This window comes from Alexandromys fortis, unplaced genomic scaffold (genome assembly GCF_014885135.2).
Source record: "Alexandromys fortis isolate MF-2015 unplaced genomic scaffold, M_Fortis_MF-2015_v1.1 scaffold_146, whole genome shotgun sequence".
Lineage (NCBI taxonomy): Eukaryota > Metazoa > Chordata > Mammalia > Rodentia > Cricetidae > Alexandromys > Alexandromys fortis.
Window position 1 is genome coordinate 4,121,322 of NW_026068042.1, and position 24,183 is coordinate 4,145,504.

At 49.8% G+C, this 24,183-nt stretch overlaps 1 protein-coding gene across 1 annotated transcript in view; it reads left to right on the forward strand.

The window, feature by feature from the left end:
* The first annotated feature begins 1,050 nt into the window (after positions 1–1,050).
* The window catches only part of Htra1 (HtrA serine peptidase 1), a 50,413-nt gene continuing 27,280 nt past the window's right edge, over positions 1,051–24,183 (forward strand). The window contains exon 1 of the mRNA XM_050166033.1: positions 1,051–1,642. Coding sequence (XP_050021990.1) covers positions 1,057–1,642 — 586 coding nt within the window. The 5' untranslated portion in view covers positions 1,051–1,056. The remainder of the gene's footprint in view (positions 1,643–24,183) is intronic.

Below are 24,183 nucleotides of genomic sequence, written 5' to 3' on the forward strand. Positions count from 1 at the left end.
TTTGGGTTTTAGTTTTTAAAAGTATTCTTACTGGAAAAGGAGTTGTGCACAAGGGACAACCCAGAAGTAGACTAAAGCAAGATCAGCCTTATTTATCAGTGACTCCTCCTTTCCTCAAGGTCAACAGCACCCCACCAGGTGTGGGGAGAGGCGGGGGAGGCAGCTCAGGTGGGACGTGCACAAACCGCTTGATTCTCTGGTTCTCCAATACAAGATTTAAGTGTTTAGTGTTGGCCAGTAAGTGTGTCAGGCACAGAGACCCCCTTCCAGGCTTACAATTGCTCTTCCAAATGATTCTTACATCTATGTCCAAAAGAAGTGACTGTCATTGAAATCCTCACGTGGGAATTCAAAGACAGATAGGGACCCGGTTGATTTGCCCAAGTGTTGGGACTGCAGGCGCGGGCTGGGCGCTTCTGCGTCGTAAAGACGTGTTCCCTGACTACTCAAGGTGACAAGAAAAGAAAAACAAAACAAAACTAAACAAAAAACCGTCCAAAGCCCTGCGGCCTCTTCCACGCTCCCGGCAAGCCTTCCAGGTACCATTCCCAGATACCCTCGCGTGCGCTGCCACACACAGAACCGAAAACAACTTTTAAAATAAAAGAAGCGTCAGGAAGGTTTATGCTGCCAATTGCCTCTGCTTTCAGCTTTTCTCGCTTGAAACTGGGTCTGGGCACTGGGTTTCTGCCAATCTTGCCAACGCTGCCTTTCCACGGCAGGGTCAGATTGATTCGCATCCACAGATCCCCATGCTGGGCACTGGTCCATTCCAGTTGTGGCCGGGGTCTATGTGATCTCCCTCCGCGCTGGACGACCTACGGGAACTTTCCCAGGCGATAGCGTGGGGCTGAGCAGGCTTCACTCTGTTGAGTATTACTTTGGTTTTAAGGTCGTCAACCTCAGAAGAAAAAGAAGCCTAGATTGGGAAACTGAGCCTGGACGGAGGGCGGAGTCGCGCGCTGCCCCGCCTCGTCCCCGCGGGCGGTCCCCGATCGGCCCCCCTCCCGGGAGCTGTGCCCGTCCCCCTGGCTCCTCGTCACTGCCGCTAGGCCAATGGGCTGGGCCGCACGGCCGCGCGCACTTACACCCGCTGTCCCCAAGACCCCGACACGCCGTCCCCAGCGCGATTCTTCGGCTCTCGTCTGGTCCACAGCCGTCGGAGTCGCCATGCAGTCCTCACGCACCGCGCTCTTTTCTCTATTGCTGCTGCTGCTGGCGGCGCCCTCCTTGGCGCTGCCGTCCGGGACCGGCCGCTCGGCCTCAGCTACCACTGTGTGCCCGGAGCGCTGCGATCCCACACGCTGCGCCCCACCGCCCACGGACTGTGAGGGCGGCCGAGTCCGGGACGCGTGCGGCTGCTGCGAGGTGTGCGGCGCGACTGAGGGTGCAGCGTGCGGCCTGCAGGAGGGTCCCTGCGGCGAGGGGCTGCAGTGCGTAGTGCCCTTCGGGGTGCCCGCCTCGGCCACAGTACGACGGCGCGCTCAGGCCGGCCTGTGCGTGTGTGCCAGCAGCGAGCCGGTGTGCGGCAGCGACGCCAAGACCTACACCAACTTGTGCCAGCTGCGCGCCGCCAGCCGCCGCTCTGAGAAGCTTCGCCAGCCTCCGGTCATCGTCCTGCAGCGCGGCGCCTGCGGCCAAGGTACCCGCCCCACCCTGCACTGCACTCCTGGGTGGTTCCCCACCCTCACCAACCCAACCCAACCTGTCCGGATCGAGGGAGAGCAAAGAATTGTGTGGTGTTCCGGGGGAGAGAAACGGCACTCGGGGTTGCTGCGTTACAAGGGCTCCCTCGGACCCAACTTTTGCGCCCGGCATAGGGTCGTTCAGCGCAACACGGAGCAGGTGCTTTGCGCACTTTGGTCCTGCATCACCTCTCCGGGGTAAACCCGCATGCCGTTGGGGGAGAGCCCCATAGTACCAGGATCTTGGCATACTAATATACATGGCCTTGGGGGGCCACTAGAACTCCTGTCTGTCGCTTTCCCTCACTTCTTTCTTTCTGCTGCCCGCTTTCTTCTTGAAATTAGCCAGGCAGTATTTTTCCTGTAGTTCCTCAGTGAAAACTTTCACTTTGGAGATGTGGAAAGAGGGAACAGCGCTGACCAAGTCAGCCCGCACTTTCCTCACCTCATTTCCTAAGCAAAAACCGGTTTACTACCGCAGCCCTCTTGCTTCCATTGATTTGAGTTAACTTTACAAAAAAAAAAAAAAAAAAAAAAAAAGAAAAGAAAAGAAAAGAAAAAAGCTCCATAACTAATCCTTTGGTTCTTTTGAATGAGCTCAAACGGGTACCGGACCACAGAATATGCCGAGGTAGAGGAGAGGCCCGCTAGGGATGAGGAAAATGTCCTCCCACCCCCTCCTTGTGTGACCCTTTCTGTACCAACAAGATCTGGAGGGGCAGGGAGCTGGTGATGGGGTGAAGGAGGGTGAGAAAGTGTCCAGCTCCCTGCCGGACCTTCCAGAGAAATGCAAGGTTAAATGCAGAGATACCCTGTGGAAAAACAGTAAGTTCAGACTGGCCACTCAAGCCGTGTGGGGACCAGCCAGCTGGGCTCGGTAGTGCACTTGGCTTCGGCTACAGGGCTCCTGCCCAAACCTAGCACCTCCCTCTGGGCATGTGGTGGGAGGATAGGAGAGCACAGGACAGAGGGATTCATCTAGATTTTTCTTTATAGGAATATGGTGCAAATGACCACTTTGGATTTGGCAGATTTTAACTCATGTGGACAGGAAGGTATTAGCGTGGTGTAGAAAGAGGTGGACCATTGTTTATAGTCTAACCACCAGAGTCCAGGGCTGACCCTCAGCCCCAGGAAACTCAGCCTCATTAGAGAGAAGAAAGTTTTTCCAGAGAGGACTGATCCAGAGGGTTTCCTAACGGGCATGGTGAGGACGGATGCCCACTGAGCCCCAGCCCGTGTGACAGGTAAGTTCCCCTTCCATGCTCATTTGGTCTCAGCCTCTGGAGGAGGAAGCTTCTGTCTTTATTAGTGTCTCACACAAAGTGGAACTGAGGTTGACTAACTTGTCCAAGGTCACTCAGCTGGAACCTGAACCCAGCAGCTTCGTTCAGACCAGGTCAGAGCTTGACCCCCCAGGCTGGATGGAGGCAAGGGGCTTCCAGTGGGCTGGAATGGCTGTCTCACCCTGGGAAGAAGTGGGCGCGGTGCCGGTGCTGAGTGGACTCTTCTTTGAAGCCGAGAATAGACTGGTGTTGCCGGAGACAAGTAGAGGTGTCCAGAAGTAACCCGGAGTAGGCGTTCAGAATCCCCTGGGGAGGAAGGTGTGGCACACAGGCTGAGGTTCTTGACTAGTTCTCTGATAGGCGCTTCTCAAAAGAGGGCCGACGTAGCTCGCACTAACCTAGAGGAGGATTGCAGAGGGCACGGGGTCTGGGCTGCTTCTGCAAGAATCTGAGTGTGGGGCGGTGATGTCCAAAAACCACATTTTGGTGCAGAACGAAGCAGCTGTTACTGTTTGTGGCTCCACTTCATGGGGCCTGAGTTCCTGACACTGTGTGGAGCTGAGTCAGCTAAGGCCTGGACTTAGCAGAGACCAAATACTTGGCTGGTTGAATTGTCGCGGGGAGACAGGCCATTTGTTGACCCAGGGCCCCAGTGGCCCCTCTTTGTGGAGACAGCCAGGGAAGAAGAGCTGGAGGTTAGCCATCCTTCCTACATTTGTAAGCACCTGTTGTTCTGTATGGCGTCTAACATACTTTGTCTGCTTACCTGGTACTTAGGCACTGATAGTTACATGGGTGGGTGGACGGAAAGATGGGAGATGCTTGGCACACACAATGGACCCGTAGCTTTGCTTTGCCCTTACTTCCCATCTGAGGCTGTGTCCTGAGGTAGCTCCCAGACCCTGGGGGTCAGCCCCCTTCCTTCTGCCTCACCCCACTCCAGCTTTCAGCAGCTGGTGACCAGGGCAGCTAGCTCACTTGATGTCACAGTTGAATAAGGAGAATTGACCACGTGCTGCAGTGTGAAGGGCAGAGAGGTTCTGTTGTAGCTGGGCAGACACAGAGGCCTTTTGGGAGAAGTACCATTGAGTAGAAGGTGAGGGCAAGCGCTGTGAGAAGACACTGAGGTCAGAGAGGTTCTGAGGCAGAGTCTACGCAGACAGGTCAGGAGACAGGTGGGAATGTGGTGGGAGGAGCCGGCTCACTTGATGTCACAGTTGAATAAGGAGAATTGACCACGTGCTGCAGTGTGAAGGGCAGAGAGGTTCTGTTGTAGCTGGGAAGACACAGAGGCCTTTTGGGAGAAGTACCATTGAGTAGAAGGTGAGGGCAAGCGCTGTGAGAAGACACTGAGGTCAGAGAGGTTCTGAGGCAGAGTCTACGCAGACAGGTCAGGAGACAGGTGGGAATGTGGTGGGAGGAGCCGTCCCAGGCATTGCATTGGGAGTCATGGTAGCCCTTTGGATGGAGAAAATGCCATCACACCAAATGAAACTTACGTTGTTGTTGTTGTTGGTTTTGGCTTTGGTTTTTCAAGACAGGGTTTCTCTGTGTAGCTTTAGAGCCTGTCCTGGAACTCGCTCTGTAGACCAGGCTGGCTTCAAACTCACAGAGATTCCCCCTGCCTCTGTCTCCTGTGTGCTGGGTTTAAAGGTGTGTGCCACCAATGCCCGGCAAAAAAAAAAGAGAAACTTTTGTCTGTAAGTCGGTTAATGAAAACACCAGAGACCATCTCTTGTTTTGGAAATAGAGACGAATTATCAGTGCTGCAGGGTTAGGCTGAGAAGTAGATAGACAGGTATCCAGAGGACCGGGGTTTGTTACTACTGACCAGGAGAGTGCAAAGAGGAAGTGAGAATAAATGGTGGGTGTGCTGGTTCACATCTGTGTTTCCAGCAAGAATTCCAGGAGTTTGAAGCCAGTTTTGGCCAACAGACCCTGTGTCAAATTAAAAAAAAAAAGTTTTGATAAATATAGCATGCCAGCAACAAGGTGCCATACAGTTCATAATTCTGCATCAGGCGTCTGTTTCCCAAGCCTTTGGTCCTCCTCACAGGGCCGGTGTTGTACCTCCTGGTACAGCTGCCCATCACACCGTGAGCCCGTGCGTGGATCCGGAGCCCACTCTTAACCACCACTCTGTGCTGTTGACACAGCAACGGAGATTATAAACCAGATCCAGCTGAGGAGCAGCTGATAGCTGAAATAAACAATACTCCAGATGGCCATGGCGTTGGACGATGAGGGATGGATTTCTCCTTCAATGAGCACAGGAGTCAGGGCAAGGTTTGCCTTCAGTTACTGGCCAAGGAGAAGCACAGGGTAGAAGGGGTTGTAAAAAGACGAGTCTCCAAGTCAGAGTTCCTGACTCTAAACTGTTCTTGGGCAGGAAAGGGACATGCCAAAAGACCAACCATGGTGTGAGGTGCTGCAGATGTCTGTTAAGGAGCCAGGAAAAAGACTTCCCAGAGAGGAGAAACTTAGTCCATCCATTTCTCCTGCTGTACAAGCCAGGAAAGCCCACCCTACCCTGGACATCCCAAAGGGATAAGCATAGAGGTTTCCAAGCCTCAGGTGGGGGCAGAGAAGGGCTGGAGGGGGCCAGCTAGAGGTTGAACTCTTGGCAGCACGAACTATTTGTAAAACGGATTTTATTTAGCAGACTCTTTTCTGTGAACCTTGAGCACTGTGAGCTTTAGTGCCAGGCCTTGCTGGACAGTGGAGATACAAAAAATACCACCAAGTCCCTGCCTGAGGGAGCTCACAGTTAACACAGTGCGGGTAAAGACAGTCGTTCATTGCCAGAGGCTGTTTCCTTTTGTCTAGTGCAAGTACACTAGAGTAATTTCTGCTATTGGCAGTTGGATGTACCTTTTGTTCCTTAAGAGAATATGCATACAGGGTGGGGACCAGGCTTCATCTTAGGGCAGGGTTGGTAGAAAGAGTGAGCAGGATTCTGTCATCTTAAACTGTCTTCCTAGCCTTTGTACGGCTTTCTCATTGTCTGGCGCCTTCCCTTATTGCCCCGACGGTTTGCTAAAGTGTTAAATAGTAAGGCTTGATAAAATGAGTAAGTTAACAGGATCAAAAGCCAGGCATTTGGTTTACTTTATCCCATCCCAGGGAGCAATAAATAGATTGCTTTGGAACTTAACCACGGTTGGTCAGGGATGATGAGGCTGTGAGCTGGCTGGCCAGATGCCTCAGTACGGCGGGCCGAATTCTGAGTTAGTTTGGAGCTGGGGGATGCTGGATGAATTTTGTGCCTTGGATTCAGACACCAGGCTTTTCATGAGCTTATGTTTCTTATGGACAAATAGCTCTGGTTCCACATGCTGTGAGGAGCGGTCACGCTTGGCAGTGATTTGAGGAAGCCTTGAGTACTGACCCCTGGCTCTGGCCTGTGTGGGGGCAGCCCTGACCAGTACCAGTTCCTCTGGCTCTCAGGGCCGCAGCCATGAAGGGCCTGGATCCGTGCTTCTAAGGTCCCTTTTAGCTAAAATGGCCTACAGGTCTTATAAGGAAACTGATCTGTGAGGAGATTGTGGTCCTGTGTCTGTGTCAAAGGCTTGGATGCCCTAAAAGATGCTACTTGTTTTTCCTTAAATTATGATGGGAAAAGCCAGGGTTGGCACTGAATGGTTGCCCCCACCCTGTGTTTAGCCGCCTTCACGTCAGCTGTCTGCCAGCTTATGAATGTTTCTGGGAGACAACGAGAATTACATGCCCACTCCCAAGAGCCAATGCCAGCGAGTCTGGTAATCCATTCTTTACTCCTTCTCTGTGACTTTGAGCCCGGCCTCCTGCTCCTTCAGGTTGAGATCTCCCACTGTACAATTTTTTTTTTTTTTACTTTTCCACTTTCTCTGCCATTCGAAAAGGAAAGAAAAACGCTTCCAACAGAGAAACCGAGGAGGGTAGTAGATATTCCCTAAAGGCTCTCAGAAATGGCTGGAAAGTTGGTGTGATTCAGTCCTGTTAAATGACGGGCGTCTGGAACCACAGGGGAACATTAGCCAAGACAGCATGCTTCAGAGACAGACAGAAGTGGCAGCGAAGAAGGATGGGTATGGTGCTAGAGGGTGCAGGATTCAGCTTCCAGAAGCAGTGGTGTAAACTCTAACTTCATTCCGTGCATTTACTGAACAGCTACAGTGTATGCAGAGGTATACAAAAATAAAGGGAATGAGGAGCTGGAGAGATGCTTTAATTGGTTAAGAGCACTGGCTGCTCTTCCAGAGGTCCTGAATTCAATTCCCAGCAACCACATGGTGACTCAGAACTATCTGTAATGAAATCTGATGCCCTCTTCTGGCCTGCAGGCATACATGCAGACAGAACACTGTATACATAATAAATAAATAAACAAACAAACAAACAAATAAATAAATAAATGGAATGAGAGGTCAGATTGGCTGGCCTTTCTTATCCAGGTGAGATGCCTGACTGTGGGCCAGGCTTCTTTTTGAGCTTCTCTTCTTGGATGTGTGACTAGTGTCCTCACCAGTAAAACACTGATGGAAACAAGATTGTTTGCCCACAGCTCTTGGAGCTGTTAGCATAGAAGGACATCATTTCATGAAGTGTGGAGCATCATCTGTTGCCCCTTAGCTAGAACCCTGTCCTGTCACATAACCACTGACATCATCGTCAAAGCTCTAATGAGGTAGTCAGTGCAGAGATAAAGTTTAGAATGTCTTTGTCCCGTGGACCCTTTGGGTTGGTGAGTGGGTGGGTTAGAAAAGATGTACAGAGAAGAGGTGATGGGAACATGTGTCCCGAGGCTGACACAGGAGTTTCCTAGATTGGAAAGGCTCTCAGGGCTGAGGGAGTCAAGTGCCACTTTCCCATACCCTCTGATGGTCCCAGTTACTCATATTTAATCATTTTCTTCTGAGAAGTATACAACTCCCTTTGAACTAAGAGTTGCATGCGTGGGACACCTAGGAGTGTGTGTGTGTGTGCATGCGTGCACATGTGTGTGTGTGCAGAGACCAGCAGTCCATTCTCAATCACGCTACACCTTGTATTTCAAGACAGAGTCTCCCACTGAACCTAGAGTTCATAGATTCAGCTAGACTGCCTGGCCAGCGAGCCCCATAGACCCTCCCCAGTGCTAGGATGGTAGAGGTGTGCCATTGTGCCTGGCTTTTTCACATGGGTGCAAGAGATGGAACTGGGACCTCGTGCTTGTGCCTCAGTTTACCGACCTGGGTGTTTCCTCAGTCCTTAAGACATTATCTTTACACACATTATCTTATTTGCCCTTCACGGAGCTGGTGACCCGCAGGACATGACGTTTGATCGACACTCCAGGTCCTTCTTGAATCTGGTCTGCTTTTGTTTTTATGTTCTGGAAATTCCTCATAGGAAAAAAAAATTGTCGTGTCTTAAGAAAAGAGGGAAATAAAAAAATAACCAAAACAGTTTTACAAATGCCCTATTATTCTGATTGCTAGAACAATTTGTTGACTTAGCATATTCCATAAATGATCCTGTACGGCACTTCTTGACTGCGAGTGCTCCCTCGCCACGGGACCGTCACATCTGTGCACTGAATTCTCTGAGGGCTGGCTGTCATGGTTGGAATTTCTGATAATTCCCAAATTTGAATAACCCATGTCTTCATGAGTCAGAGCCTTGTGCAATGCTTCAGACCTCAGGAATGTCTTCCCCCCCCTGGTTGTGCAATAAGCTCTCTAGATGGAGATGCTAGGCTGCCTGTGCGGGTGAGCCGGGTCTGTCTCAGTGTGGATGAGATATAGAATTCCCTTCCACACAGTCTTGGGCAAGGCGCTATCTGATTATCCAGCACCGTGGCATCTCACACGCTGTGGCTTGAGATGAGTTCTCTCTGGCTGCCCGTACTCAAGTGGGAGTCCTCGTTCTGTGTGAACAGATGGACACAGAGTGCTGCCGTTTGGAGTTGCCTCAGTAGATGGTGGCCAGCGGATACGGGGAGGGAGGACTCATGCGGCAGTTACGGTTGCTTTTTGCACACACACAGTGAGCTGCCTGGAAGTGGAGATTATATTCTTGGGTCAGGATGGGAGAAATGTCACCAAACCACAGTGACCTGAAAAGTTACCACCACTGTTCCAATTGTGTAACAGGCCTTCAAGGACACCCAGGAAGAAAGTAGCATCAAACCCTGCTACCTTACTGAAGAAATAAAAGAGGCTCCAAGAGATTTCATTCATCCAGGGCCACCCAGGAAGGAGGAGAGAGCTAAGATTTGAACTTGGCTCTGCTAAACTGTTTGGGGGGAACTTCCTTGACTCAAGTGTTGTTTAAAAGCATGCTGATTAATCTTCAAATATTTGGAGTCTTTTCCAGCCTCTTCCCTTTTATGACTTTCTAGTTCAGTTCCATTGTGATCTGAGAACATGCTTCATGACTTCTGTTCTTTTGAGTTCATCGGAGTGTGTTTTCTGGCCTTGAATGCGGTCAGTCTTGGTAACTGCTCTCTCTGCACAGGCTCGGGAAGAGCATGTGTTCAGCTGTGGTTGGCTGGACTCTTCCAGATACTTCTCTCAGATATCAGTTTAGATGGAGTTCATTGGCAGTGCTCCTCAGGTCAACTGGATGCTTGTTTAGCACCTCTGCCGGCAGGGTCTGAAAGGGGTGGATGCTGAAGCTCTCTCAGCTGCAGTCTCTAAAGACTGCGCTTTAGAAAACCAATCTTCCGAGGCCCCCACCCCCACCCCGGATGGGTTCCGGACTCTCTGTGTTCTGTTGCCTGTCCTGTTGCACAAGGACAAAGATATGGCCTGGAGGACATCAGCAGGATCTTGTGAGGTCAGATAAACTAATGAGATAGTGAAAGGGCCTTGTCAACCCGGAGTACAAATGATTGACCCATATCTGGGCTGCTAGACAGCTGTTCCAGACTCTTCCAGATCTCCTGCTAGGAAAAAAAAATACACCAAGACCAAGGCACTTGAAAAGATGGAAAATTAAGGCGCATGCTTACTGAGTCTCTTCTGGCCATGGTCATTTTCAGGAAATCCCTGAGACTGGGTACTTTACAAAGAAACTAGCGTTATTCCGGTCACTCTCCTGGAGGTTCAGGCTTCTGCTTGACTCTGGTTGAGATGTCATGGTGGGCGGCCCCATAGTGATGGGCGTGTGGACTGGAGAGATCACAAGACAACATAAAAGTCAGAGAGAGGCCAGGCTTATTCTAGCGTAACGACCCTCTCATAAGAACTCACCAGGGACCCAGTTCCGTCTGAGGGCCGGACCCCAGTCATCCGGTTGGCTTGGCTCTTAAAAGGCTCCATACTACCTCCTCACAGCAGCACCGCACAGGGGACATGCTCCAACCACAGCGGCTCATCATGGCCACCATGGCGACCTGCTGTACTCCCCACTACACATCTGCAGCCCCACCACCTCCTTGTTTTCATGTTTCCGTGGCTCTTGTGGGCCAAGACTTCACTGCCGTGTGGAGATACCAGGGGCTGGCCAAAGCCACCACGTGACTGCGGGGAAATCAGTCTCCCAGAGCATGCAACCTGGAGCTGAAAGGTAGCTGGGGAAACTGAGGCACCTAAAGGGAACAGATTCCCACAAGCTGGGTTATCAGACTTGCTAGGGTCAGAGCCTGGGCCCTGGCATCCCTATCGACCTAGGTTCTGCTGTGTGTCCTCAGTAGGTCAATTAAAGTCACAATTAATAGTGGAAAGCAGAAATAGGATGTTCAATGTGGCCACATTGGGAAGAGAGAGACAAAATAGTCCAGTGACCCTTCCTAAGTTTATCTGTGGGAGTTCTGACATGAGATTAGATTTAAATAGAGGACCAGAGGCAGACAGTGTAAGCAGTCCAGGTCACAGTGTGGTCCCACCCGTCACTGACCCATCCTTGTCTCAACTCTAGTCTCTCTTGAAGAATGCTTTGACATGTCAGAATTGTGTGGTTTCTTCCCTGAAGACACGTTCCTCCTTGGTCTGGTGCCAGGTTTCCCCCTTTTCCATCTTCCAGCATGAGATTCCTGGGGAAATTCCATTGTTTCAATAGTCTGATAGCCAATGGTGGGGACACAAGACTCTCTTAGAATTATCTTCCTGTCTGGGGCTGGAGAGATGGCTCAGTAGTGTGAACTCTTGCTGAAGACCCAGGTTGGGTTCTCATTACGCTGGGTGGCTCACAGCTGCCTGTAAAGTCCTGTCTGAGTAATCCAGCACTCTCTCCTGGCCTCACATGCACAACACACATAATTAAAAATAAAAATAAAACCTTTTAGAAAGAATGTCTTCATCCCCGTCAGAACGGTTACTGCTGTGTATGTATGAGCTTGGTGGTGGTGGCTGCTGCTATGAACCAATCTTCGCGATCCCCTTCCCCTGGAGTGGTTTAAGTGTTTGGAGGAGGCTAGGGTCCACACAGGGCGTTCCCCCGAGGCCCGAGAAATAGTGGGTGTTTTCACTTAGTCTCACTTTTCAGATTGTCACTGTGGTAACTGGCTTCTCCCCTGAAGCATCTTGAGGCCGTCGGATGCTAATTACAGCACACAAGCCTCAGGGGAAAGCTGTGTAAATATCACAGATGAATCAGGGCTGAGCAGCCTCAGCGTCTTAACCTGTGGGTCGAGCTTCTTCAGGAGGAGCCTGCTTTCCCCTGGGCGGACAGGCTGGGTGTCTTTGCTCCATATTGTTTAGCCATCGTGGGAATCCATCTCTACAACTGATGATCCACTGTACCCTATCAGCTTTGAAAATCAGAAGCATAATCGTCAAAATACATGAGGAAAGAGATAAATGTTCCTGCTGTCACCAGGGAACACAAGCTTGGCCCCTCCTCCCCTCAGGGGGCCATGGTTGTTAACACTTCCCTTAATGTTCTTGGGTGTTTTCCTGTGTCAAATTCTTTTAGGAGACACAGTAACAAATACAGTAGCTGGAGAGGAGGGAATCAGTGTGCTGTAGCCGTGGTGTTTATTGTCAAACTCTTTCCCCAAAGGGTTGCTACAGTATTCACCAGTGATGGACTTTCTTCCTTCCTTCCTTCCTTCCTTCCTTCCTTCCTTCCTTCCTTCCTTCCTTCCTTTNTTCTTTCTTTCTTTCTTTCTTTCTTCCTTCCTTCCTTCCTTCCTTCCTTCCTTCCTTCCTTCCTTCTCTCTCTCTCTCTCTCTTTCTTTCTTTCCTTTTCCTTCCTTCCTTTCTTTCCTTCTCTTTCTTTCTTTCTTTCTTTCTTTCTTTCTTTCTTTCTTTCTTATGTGTTGGGGGAGAATATGAATATGTGTCTAGGGGTACACGTTTGCACACCTATTTGTGGGGGTCCAGAATCCAGGGGTTAACCTCTGCTGTCATTCCTAGATGCTGGCTACCATGGTTTTTGTTTTTGTTTTTTTTGTTTTTGTTTTTGTTTTGTTTTGAGACCTGGGTCTCATTGGCCTGGAGCTTGCCATGAGTGCATTTGTTTGACCCTCCCGTGCTGGGATTACAAGCACCTGCCTCTGTATAGGCTTCTTGTGGATTCTGGGAATTGAACCCAGGTCCTCGGTGCTTAAGCACTTCACTGCCTGAGCTCTCTTCCCAGCCCAGCTCTGGAATGTCAGTCTCTCAAGTCACAAGAAAGTCAATAAAAAAAATCCCCTCAAAGGAAATCCGTCATGATAAATGGCAGATGTTGGTTCAAAGCCAGCTATACTGTCCAAGTCAGCAGGTTTTCCTGTTGCCTGTCGGGTACCTTCAAGCTCACCTCCTGTAAGGGGAAGCCCTGTTTGGGGTGGAATGAGTGAGCACGTTAGACATTTCCATTTACCTGGGGTAGGTGACTTGGGATCATGGACCATCTAGAAAGGACTTGTGACTGTCACGTCAGTCATCTGGTTTACCGCCTGTGTTCATCACCTGAGGGGGAGGAGCCTGGGACAGTGAGGGTATACAAAGCTCCAAGGGCATTAGTCCAGTGTATGACAGAAAATGCGAGTCCCCAGATGCCCGGCTCAGGGCTCACTACATGGAACCTTCCAGATGCCAGCTCTTTCCAGGATGTGGATTAAGGCCAGTCTGTTTCTGTTTTGAAAATCGGAGAATGTGTTTATTCAAATGTTTTGGACACATGAAGGAGTGTAATGTGAGCCCCATAAATTCAGCTTCATAGTTTATAAAAACAGAACATTATTAATTTTCATTTTAATGACAACATTTCAAAGGGTTTTCATATGTCCTTAGAGCTCCTAGTTCCAGAACTCTCTGGGGGGTTCTGTGTAGCAAGCATCAGTCGAAGAAAGAAATCACTCCAAGATGAAATTTTAAGGCCTACGCGGCAGCAGGACAGTGCAACCACTGTGATGGATTGAACCCCGCGCAGCCGTACAAAGGGGGAGTTATTGATGGTTATGCCCAAAGTTGTCTTTTGGTAAAGTGTTTCCTCATACCAAGGCTCCTGATCTAATCTGCATGTCTCCCTATAGCAGCACATGCTCTCATGACTCTAGTCCTTCACTGTGTGTCGCTGGTAGCACACAGTAATCTGAGCGCCTCAGGTGCCGGAGGGGTCTCGTGACCAAAGTCATGGGATGGCTGCAGTGCCCCTTCAGTGAAACAGTTCAACGAATCACGGAAAACGATCGCTGTTTTCCACAAAGATTCTTTACAGGTTACCGCAAGGATTCTTCAAGGTCACAGTACTTCGAGAAAACAAGCAACTATTCATCCTCACATCTCCCCCAGAGGCAGCGGCTCTGTTCAGTTCCCACAACACAGAGAGTTCCCGTCACCTCTGGAATAAGCACAGCAGTCCTTCGCCGGCACCCCATAAGTGCTTGGCCTGGGCGGAGCCAGCTACCAGTCTACTTCCTATATCTGGGGAGTCACTTTTTCAAGATATTTTCTGTTAGTGGGGTCCTATCACACGATCCGCTGGGACTGGCCTCTGTCAGTTGCCATTGTACCATCATTTCACGACTGAAAAAAAAATCTTTCCATTGTGTGGTTATGGAGAAGCCATCTCTCCCTGCTGGGGAACTCGTAAATCCCAGGCCTGAAAGTTTAAACTGCTCAGGCGGCATTAATGTATTCCGTGGTTCTTTGGGAGGAGACTGGTACCCGAACCACAGGAAGCCAGAATTATAAGGTTGAGAATCCCACACTGAAAAGATCAGGAAGCGTAAGTTTCAGATTTATTAAGTCTATAACTACTTTCTTTGTAGTTATAGAAAGGATGTCAGAAATGGTCTAGCCTCGTCCCTCGTCTAATGGACAAGGTAACTGAGGCCTAGAAAGAAGACGTGCCTTGTTTCAGGCTCCCCTTTTCATGTCTTGTTTGAGACATCGTTTCCTTCTGGTGTATGTTTTGGGTTTATAAGCACCCCCTGCTGTTTGGCTTGTCCACGGGAGCCACGGCCCATTGGCAACTGGGCATCGGTGCTTCTCTTAGGTTCCATCGGGCGCCAGCTCACTTCTCTGAGATGAGAAGTCCCATCTCTTGGCTCTAGCCTCAGCTCTCCTGACTCCAGAGGTGCAGTTCCTGGGCCCCACCTTCCAGCCCTGCCCTGGAGGCTGGAGTTTCAGCAACTGCACAGCCAGGCAGCCCCAGACAAAACAACTAGAGGAATCTAGCAGGAAGAAGGCTCAGCCAAGAAATCTGTGAAGGTCGGGACTGGAGCCAGATGCTTATCAGGGGAAAGTGGAGGGAGGTGGTGTGGCCTGAGCTGTCAGCTTTGTCCCTGCAGTTAATAATAGACACACGCTGGGCATTCTGAGCCGTCGAAAAAAGACAACCAGCCCCAAGCAGTCACCTCGGGCATGCCAGTAAGGTTCCTCTCATTTTATTTTCTCTTGCCCTTGAGACAGAAAAGTAAATTTTCAATGAACACGTCAATCTGCATCGATACATGCCTCTGTAAAAGGCACCTTTTCCCAGGACCGCCAAGACTACAGAATTAGGTCGACTCGTGAGTCACAACACAACAGTTAGGGGCTGCAGGCCAGCTGGCCAGGTGCCCCCAGTTGGGTCCTCATGTGGTCAGTTGAGGAAGACAGCCTCAGACTTGTTTGGGTGATCCAGCCCCCTTTTCTTCACCTGCTGTGAGTGTCTGGACACCTGGCACCGCAGCCTTGCCCCGGCCCCTGCAGGCTGTCTCTTGCACCACCCCCAGCCTGAGGTCTGGCATAGGGCAAGCTTTTCCCACGTGGAGCCGTCTGGGAGACTGTACCGGAAAGAGGGGCTGCCAAGGCTTGGAAGTGCCAGTGTGGGCTGGAAATCAAGGCTAGGCTCCCTGGCTCCACCTCCTCCTTCCTTCTTTATTCACCAGGAGGAAAGAAAGAGGTCACAGGAAACTCTCTGGAATTTTATGCAAAAGACAGGGGCAGAGTCCATTTATTGTTATTATTATTATTATTATTATTATTATTTTTTTTATTATTTTGTCAGGGTCTCCTGTATCCAGGTTGTCTGTGAATTCTCTATTCAAGGGTGACCTTGAATTTTTGATCTTCCTGCACCTACCTCCCGAGTGCTAGGATTACAGATGTGTGCCCTCTCTTCTACTGGGGATTTAACCCAAGACTTCGTGCATTGCAGACACTGTCAAAGGTGCCACCTCCCTAGTGCCCTCGCCTCCAAGTTTTAATCATAAAAAAGAAATATCGGAACCAGGTATGGCTGCACACAGATGTCACCCTAGTATTCGGGAGGGAGAGGCAAGAGCATTGCCACAAATCAGCCTGGTCTAAGTAGTGAGACCTTGAGTGTCTGCCGCCCCCCACCCCAAAAAAAAGGGGGGAAAAGAAAATGGCAAAATACTCATTGCATGAGCTGCACACCCAGGACACCAAGGACCGAGTGTTTATTGTTCCCATCTTCCGCTTGCAGGCGATACCAGATGATGGCACAGGGGTTTGTTTTCAGGTTAATCTTAGACCTCCTCTGCTTGTCTCTGCCGCTCAGCCTTGCCCTTTGTGCCCCTTTCTCTGCCCAGGCCTCCCTGCTCTTGCCTGGATCCCATGCTCAAAACCCTGAAATTTACAGTCACAGCACTGCTCAGAAAAGGGGTTCTGGTTTCCCGGAATGTTCAAGGTCTTCTGTTTCCATGGCCTTTCCAACTCAGACCCAGCACTGGGGCCATGCTGGCTGCTGCTGACATTGGAATTCAACGGAGTGGGACATGCAGAACCCAGTTATCCAGACTGAGGATGGGGCTTGTGAGCCTGGTGGGATGTCTTTGCTGTGGTTGCTGGCGGCGTATACCTTTTCTCCCCCTTACCTCCAGGCGCATCTGCTTAGAATAGGAAACCCCATGTCCTGCTCACTTTATACCTGATCCAGCCTACAGCTATCCCTGATCCTCAGAGAAAGCAATCCAAGTTCACTGTCAGAGGTGGAGCCCTGCACGTTCCCCTTAGGCCCTTGCCTCTTTCCTTGGGGCTTTCTAGCCCTCCTCCCCCTCTGCTCGCCTGGGCTTTCACCCTTGACCTCTCAGGCCGTTCTCAAATTCAGCAAGAACTCTCACAAAGGGAGCTTTTCCTGGGGACAAGTCATCTGTCCCCTCCATGACTGTACAGCTCGCTCCTTCCCATCTGTTCCCCTCCCTGGTTTTGCAGCACACACCCCTCCCTCCCCAGCTGCAGGTTCTAGTCCTGTCTCAACACGCCACCCACACCTGCCTTGGGTCTCAGCTGCCTGCGTTTCCATCCTGACAAGGAAAGTCCCAAGGTGTGGACTCAGTGTGCTGCACAAGGCTGTTCCAGGTGCTTTCTTCTTCCTTACAGGGACTAGCTGTTTCCGGCAGTGGTGTTAGCTGCCTTGATCCTGCTGGCTGCTCCTTCTTGCTGCTGTGTTGTGTATCATTTAGTGTCTGTCCACTCCGAGCAGTGAAGCGTGTGAGCAGAAAGGTGCTTGCCAGGCAAGACTAAAGACCCAAGCTGACTCTCAGTACCAGCCAGGCAGGGCGGGCGTCATGTGCTTGTAATCCCAGCATTGGGGAGGTGGAGACAGGATAGGCCAGCCAACCTAGCAAAATTGGCAAGCCCTAGGTCACAGTGAGAGACCCCCATCTCCAGAAACAAACAAATAACAAGGCGATGGCTGTTCTGAGGGATAACATCCGGGTCTCACCTCTAGCCTCTGTGCCATGTAAGCATGTGCGTGTTCAGACTAACAGAGAGAGCGGGGAGGGAGAGTGAGCATGTATGAGGGCTTTGGCTTGAGCTAGGAGTGCTGGGGCCTTGGCTGAAGCTGCACTCCAGCCCCCAGCTGCCCTGCTCTGCTGTGGACTCCTGCACAGATGCTACCCAGTGAGTGGGGTGGGTGGGAGCCCTTGCAGATGGGCCCCTGGAGAGCAGTGAGCTTTTCTCCTGAGCGAGGTAGCTAGCAAACTATTTGTAGTTACTCGTCTTTGGGTCATGCTTCAGACTGACCCAAATATCAAAGACAACATGTGGCTCTGGGACAGCCCAAAGATGAAGAAGAGGACATGCGCAGTGTGTACCCAGTTGGCTGTAGGTTCTCAGCAGGGGGATCGTCTGTATTTCAGATCTGCTGGCATTTGAAGGCTGCGGTGCCTGAAGCTGGACCTCACATGGTGACTATTGACTGTGGGAAGGTGCTGGTGACAGCTGAGGTGTGTGTCCTACCCCTTCGCACACTGGACCTTTCCCAAAGATCACACCTGGTTTCCTCCACACCCGCAGGGTGCTGGCCGTGTTTGCCTGTGTTGTTTATAACTGCCTTGCCAGGGGGAGAATGCCTACTTGTGTCTGCGGGAGCCTGGGGAAGACTCTTTTTCCAGATTCATGAGTAGGACTTCGGGGCTCCCAGCAGCCAATCTCCTAAGATGATAGCTTCTCGGTCTCAGGTTGTCAAAGGATCAAGGTGGTCAAGGCCCCTCAAGTGGGAATGAACACCTTTCTCACGGGCCTTCCTCTCCAACTTCTTGCAAGGCATTTTAGGTTCTTGCCTTGAAATGACTTGTGTTACTTGGCCAGGCCTACATGGCAGAAGGAAGCCAATCTGAACCTGAAATGCCAGGGAGGAAGGCATGTTTTCCCTTTAAGGGCCTGTCAAGCCCCTTTTGTCTCCTTGGTCTCCTACTGAGCATGCCCTGGCATGACCCTTGAGTATTTTCATCTTCTTCCTTCCCTTGAGACCTGGCTTCTGCCGCAGTGACCCACACTCTTTATTTGCAGTCTTTGAGACGTGAAATCAGGTATAACCGCCTGTGCTAGTATTTGGAGTTGAAGAAATTAGGGGGAAATTGATATGAGAGCTAGTTGGGACCATAGAGGCCACCCAGCAGGACTCTGTCACTGTGAAGAGGAGCCCCAGCCTGACGGTCCCCCTGTCTGTGGTTGTATAGTTTGCCTCTGCCTGTGCATACTGTCATGACATTGCAGATCACCATGGACAAGGAAAGTTCCTAGTCTCCCAGCATATGGATGCTGTGTGAGCCCCTGTAGAAAGATGGTCAGTGCTCCCAGCAGATGGATGCTGTGTGAGCCCCAGTAGATGGTCAGTGCTCCCAGCAGATGGATGCTGTGGGAACCCCTGTAGACAGATGGTCAGTGCTCCCAGCAGGTGGATGCTGTGTGAGCTCCTAGAGGGTCCATGGGCTCCTTGGCTCCACAGAGTAGAACCATGCCTCTAGCATGGCTTTAAAAGTCAGATGCACTTGAAATGTTGGCAAACCGACTTCTTTGGGCATGGACCTGTCTAGTCCCACAGGGCCCCGTAGCTATAGTCAGAAGGGCCCCACCTGTTTAATGCTCTGCAGGCCCTGCCTTGAGATTCCTAATCTTTGGAACAAAAGCTTCATTTTCATCTTGCCCCGGGTCCTGCAGACGACGCAGCTAGTGCTGAATGTAGGGCAGTGCATTAAAATGCCACGGGTTTGATCAGTCTGTCCTTGCAACTGATTTGAATTTGGGGAACAAGCTGTTCCCTGGGATAAAGGAGGATTCATTTCTTTTCCCTTGAACACACTGTGTTCTGTTTTCCAAAGTAGCTGGACTTATCAACTCAGCGGAGAAATTAGATGGCGGGATTGTTCTTGCTGGAAGCGAAGGTTGGACTGTTGGACTTGCATCCTGGCCCCGCTCTCCTGATTCAGAAGTGTGAATTGGGTTCCCACAGTGGTGTGGCTGTAAGGGGCTGAAAGAGCTGGGGCTGAGAAGGGAGGCTACAAATACAGAACGCAGAGATCAATCGGGGAGCCTCTGCGCATGGCTCAGTCTCCTGCTCTGCTGCTCACCAACTCTGAGGCTTTTTTTGCAGGGGGAGATGAGGAGAAGGCATAGGGGTTCTCCTGTAGTCCAGGCTGGCCTGGAACTTGACAGATAGGCAGTCAAGGATGACCTTGGACTTCAGATCCTCCGGTCCTCATCTTCTGAGTGCTGGGATTACCGATGTGGTTCTGCCGTGCCTGGATTAATATGTGGTACCAGGGACCGGACCCATGGCTTCCTGCATACTAGGCAAACACTCTTCTCAACTGAACTACATCCTTAATCCTGTTCCAGGGCTCTGAACAAAAACACACTCTCCTTCTGTATAGATTCAGGCATAAGAGTCACCCTGAAGGCTTTGAGGAGAAACTAGAGGAAACATCTGTGTCTAGCATTGTGCTCAAGCACATAGTCTTATTGGCTAGTCTTGCCTAGTATTTTACTGCCAAAATTGAAGGCTGGGTGGGATTTGACTAGTTATAGGGAAGAATAAAGAATACACTACCTTCCTGTAGGCAGGGAGCAAAAAGGGTGTGAGTACAGAGGGCTGGAGTGGAGAGCCGTGCTTTGGGGACTGAGAGGGAGGGCCCTAGGATTCTTAGAAGATTCCAAAACACAGGAAGAGCCACTTGGAGCTATTGCCAGGCACCGGCCCCCTGCTGTTGGCTAAGCAAGTGTGAGCAGATGATAACAGAGACCTTGGCTTTGGGCGGTCATGCTCTCTGTGCAGTCTGTCACCTAGGATAGCTGCCGCGTAACAGAAGGAAGGACAGGCTCTGTGACATCTCTGTTGGCTTTTGGTCACCGTGACAAATACTTGATATGAACAAACTTAAGGGAGGAGAGCGGTTTCTGTTCTGTTTTGTTTTTTAGACAAGAACTTAGGAATCTCAAGCTGGCGCTGAACTCAGTCCTGTAGCCAAGGATGACTTTGAGTTTTCTGGTCCTCCTGCCTGCCTGGAATGCTACCAGCTACTGCACCCAGTAACCTAGGGCTTCTTCCTTCACATTAGGCAAGCAGTCTGCAGGCTGAGTTACATCCCCAGTGCCAAGAGAGGAAAGATTTACGATTACCTGGCTCCGTTTCAGTGGGCTTGCGAGACACTTGCAGGAGCTGGTGGCAGAAGAGTCTGCTCATCTCAGGCTGGCTGAGAAGAGGGTTGGGGTGGGGAGAGGGGGAAAGGAAAGATCTGGAGAACTAAAGATACAGTCCAGTGACCTCCTTGCATCTCCTGCTACCTCCCAATGATGCCACCGCATGATGACTTCATTAGTGGGTTAGTCCATTGGTGAAGTCAAAGTCGTTCAGTGATTGGATCCACCACCAGTTAGGGAACAAACCTCCAACACATGATGAGCCTCGAGGGGGACCCTTCATGTCCAACCCACAAAACTCAAGCAACTGCAGCCGATTAACTCTTTTACCTCGACAAGTTTCCCGCAGCCCTGGGCTTGGGGGCTAACCAAAGCCCCTTGTACATGGGGCCCTTTTTGGGAGACTTTCGTCTTATGTCGCCTCTGCTCTGCATCATCCACACCGGGTGTAGAGATTCAGTGGTACTGGAGGTTCCCAAACTTTCCTGGCTTATGACAGTATCTGAAACGTGTGTTCCTTTCCTTCTTCCTAGAAGACAGCTGTGTCACAATAAATCTTTCATGGCATTCCCAGGCTGAAAGAATACCCAAGAGTTCCATTTGTTGAGCAGTGATGTCCAAACAAATTATTTGTGTCTTTACAGTGTAGAAGTCACAATTTCATAACACCAATTTCTTATGAATGGGATATTTGTCCCTTCTGGTGACTCTTCAGGTAGCCACTTACTCGACCCAGGGTTGGCTGAGGGGGTCTTACTTGGGTGATTGCTAATTAAATTGCTCTATGGGGCATTTTCTTGATTGGTAATCAATATAGAAAGGCCCAGCCCACTGTGGGAAGTACCATTCCTAGGCAAGGGGTCCTGGACTGTGTCAGAAAACTAGTGCCAGTCAGCGGTGTTTCCCCATGGTTCCTCTTTGGGTTCCTGCCCTGATTTCCCTGCGTGATGGATTGTAACTACAAGATGGAATAAATCATTTTCTCCTCTAGTTGCTTTTGGTTTGGTATTTATCGAAACAATAAGAAACCAGATAAGACTAGTGTCCCCTTGACCTTGTCGGGACTACAGTCAATTGAGTACTCCTCCCACCATGTCCAGTGTTGAGTAAATTTTCTGTGGTCTGTTCCTTTTATCAAAGCGAGTGCCTGCAGCCTCACCTTCTGGGCAAAGAGGGTGATCCAAGGCATGTGGTGACACATAGTTTTGAAATTGAACAAGCTGGAACTCGTTTATAAGGTGTCCACTGGATACCGGCTGTCACCAGGGCTGGGGAGTATCCTGTGGGTTTGCCGTATGCTCTGGGGTGCCTTGGACCAGACACTGAGAATCATGGCACCGAGCTCATCTCGGCTTTGTTCCTCTGACTCTGTTCTTATCTTCAAAGCGTCTGATGTGCTGGTCCTGCCTTCTGCCCACGGAGGTACATTACTATCGTGATGTCATCATCGTCTGTCACCTATCTACTGTCACCTATGTGTCTTCCCCACTGTGTGTGTATACATAATATGTAGATATAGTTTTCTTATATGCATATACTATATATAGTTATATGCAAAACTATATATATGTATATTTATTTAGTTTTCCTATATGCACAGAAGAAGCTTCTATCTGTACTGCCCATGTGTAGGCTTCCACCTTGTGAAAATTCCTTAAACAGTATTATAGCAACCGTTTACATGACATTTACACCATATTAGCTGTGATTATATTCTAGAACCCACTTACCGTGCATGGGAGGATGTGGTAAGTTGCATGAAAAACACCATGCCCTTTACTTAAGGAACATAAGCATTAGATGAGGATCTTGGAACCCATCCCCCACCATGCAGAGGGTCGGATGGCTGAACTTGTTTTCAGTTAGCATTCTGTAATGGGTATGGAAACTTCTCCAAATTCTGTGTTTCTCTCCTTCCTCACAGAAGAAAGTTGTTGAGAGTAGCTAAACTCCACCTCCCCCAAAGGAAACTAAAAGAAAAACAAGAATAAAAAAGGCCAGGCGTGGTGGCGCACACCTTTAATCCTAGCACTCTAGAGGCAGAGGCAGGAGGATCTCTTTGAGTTTGAGACCAGCCTGATCTACAAATTGAGTTTCAGGACAACCGGAGCTATGTAGAAAGACCTTGTGTCAAAAACACAAACAAACAAAAAGTGGTTAACACAGATGTAAACCCCAGAACGATGGATTCGACATTTATGAAGTAGTGTGTCTGGTAGTTTATAAAAGAGAGAGATGGGTCATTTTCTTTCTTGGGATTGAATCCTGGCAGCCATGAGCTCATAAAGCTATCAGAAATTGTTGCCTGTACTTAATGGGCCATTTGTTGTGTTAAAACCAGTAATACTAAATATTTATTAGCCAAGTGGAAAGATTTATCTCTGTAAATCACTGTGATTCATCTTTCCGCTTGCTAATCCTGGTTATTTAGGATTTTGTTTTTTAAAAACAAGGTCCTGTTGTAAGTCATTCGCCTTTTCCTTCCTGAGACTCACTATGTATGTATATTACAGACTTGCTATGTATATTACAGGCTTTTACTGTCAGCAACATTTCTGAAGTAGGAAACTCCTGAGATTTTCTGTGGGTAGTGTGTTTTAATCTGTACCTTCCCTTGGGAAGAATTGAAAACGTAGCAACATTGAGTCTCCTAACTGCAAATCTAGTCTCTCTCTGCATTTATTTAGGTCTTATTTAATTTGCTTTGACACTGTTTTGGAGCATTCAGTGGACAGTTCTTGGACAAACCTTTGTTACATATTTCCCCAAGTATTTTAATTCTTTTGATGTTGTTACACTATTTTAAAGTTTCTTTGTCATGATTTATTTGTGTATATTGATGTGTTTTCCTATGACACTGAAACTCATTTATCCTAGTAATTTTATTTTTATATTTCTAAGACTTTTCTAGAGGGGCCATCATGTCATGTGCAAATGAACGCAATTCTTTTGTTTTCCCTTCCAAGCACCGTGCCTTTTATTTTCCTCCCTTGCCTCATTGTGTGTGGACCACCACTCCAAGGATGGCATCACCACAATGAACAGGGCATCCCGTTCCAGCTCTCTGCTTTCTCTGTATTGCCATGGAACAATCAGGAAGGGCCAACCGCAGCCCCACAGACTTCCAGTGTAGAAAGGGTGTGGTGGGGTCATGCTCCTCAGGGTGTGCTGGTGAGTGGCTTGGGCCACTCCGTTGGGGTTGAGTGCCCACCTGGGCTGCAGTTGGGGTGAGATGAGGTACTGACCCAACTGCTGGCCCCTCTTCCACATAGCTGTGGGGGTGACTGTGTGAGCTGGGAAACAGGCGCAGGCTATCGTCACAGGCTACCCTTCAGACCAGTGCAGGGTTGGCCACTGAGACTGTTGCGCTCCGGACCCACTCAAGTTTTAATTGGTTGCACCTCTGCCTCCCTCCTCTGTCCCTGTTGTTTCACTGATGGGAAGTCTCACCACTGCCCAGAGCCTCCTTTTGAACAGCCATTCTCTCCTTAAACTATATTCCGTGGCTTCATCGAACGCTTCCTGGGCACGGGGTCATACATTCTTATTCTGTGAAGCAAACACTGAGCTCTGTGGCTCTTCACAAGGTTTTTTTTGTTGTTGTTTGTTTTTTTTTGTTTGTTTTTTGTTTTTTGTTTTTTTTTTTTCTTTTGACAAAGGACTTAAGCTTAGGGGAGTAGAGTCTGGTGATGTGACCAAGGCCAGACAGTAGTGGGTATGATGCCCAGAGCCATCAAACGGAGGGCAGAGCTAGTGTTTGGCATTCTTCCCTTCATGTGAGGTCTCGATGCAGCAGTGCTCTGCCCCTCTGCGTTCCCTGGGAGAGCAGGTGCTGGCAGAGCCAACCTGGCTTCACCTATGGGGTGGGGTGTGTGTGTCTGGGATGACCATTTTACAAGGAGGACAGAGGACTGCAGTGGAGATCAGAGCAGCAGGGCCACCAAG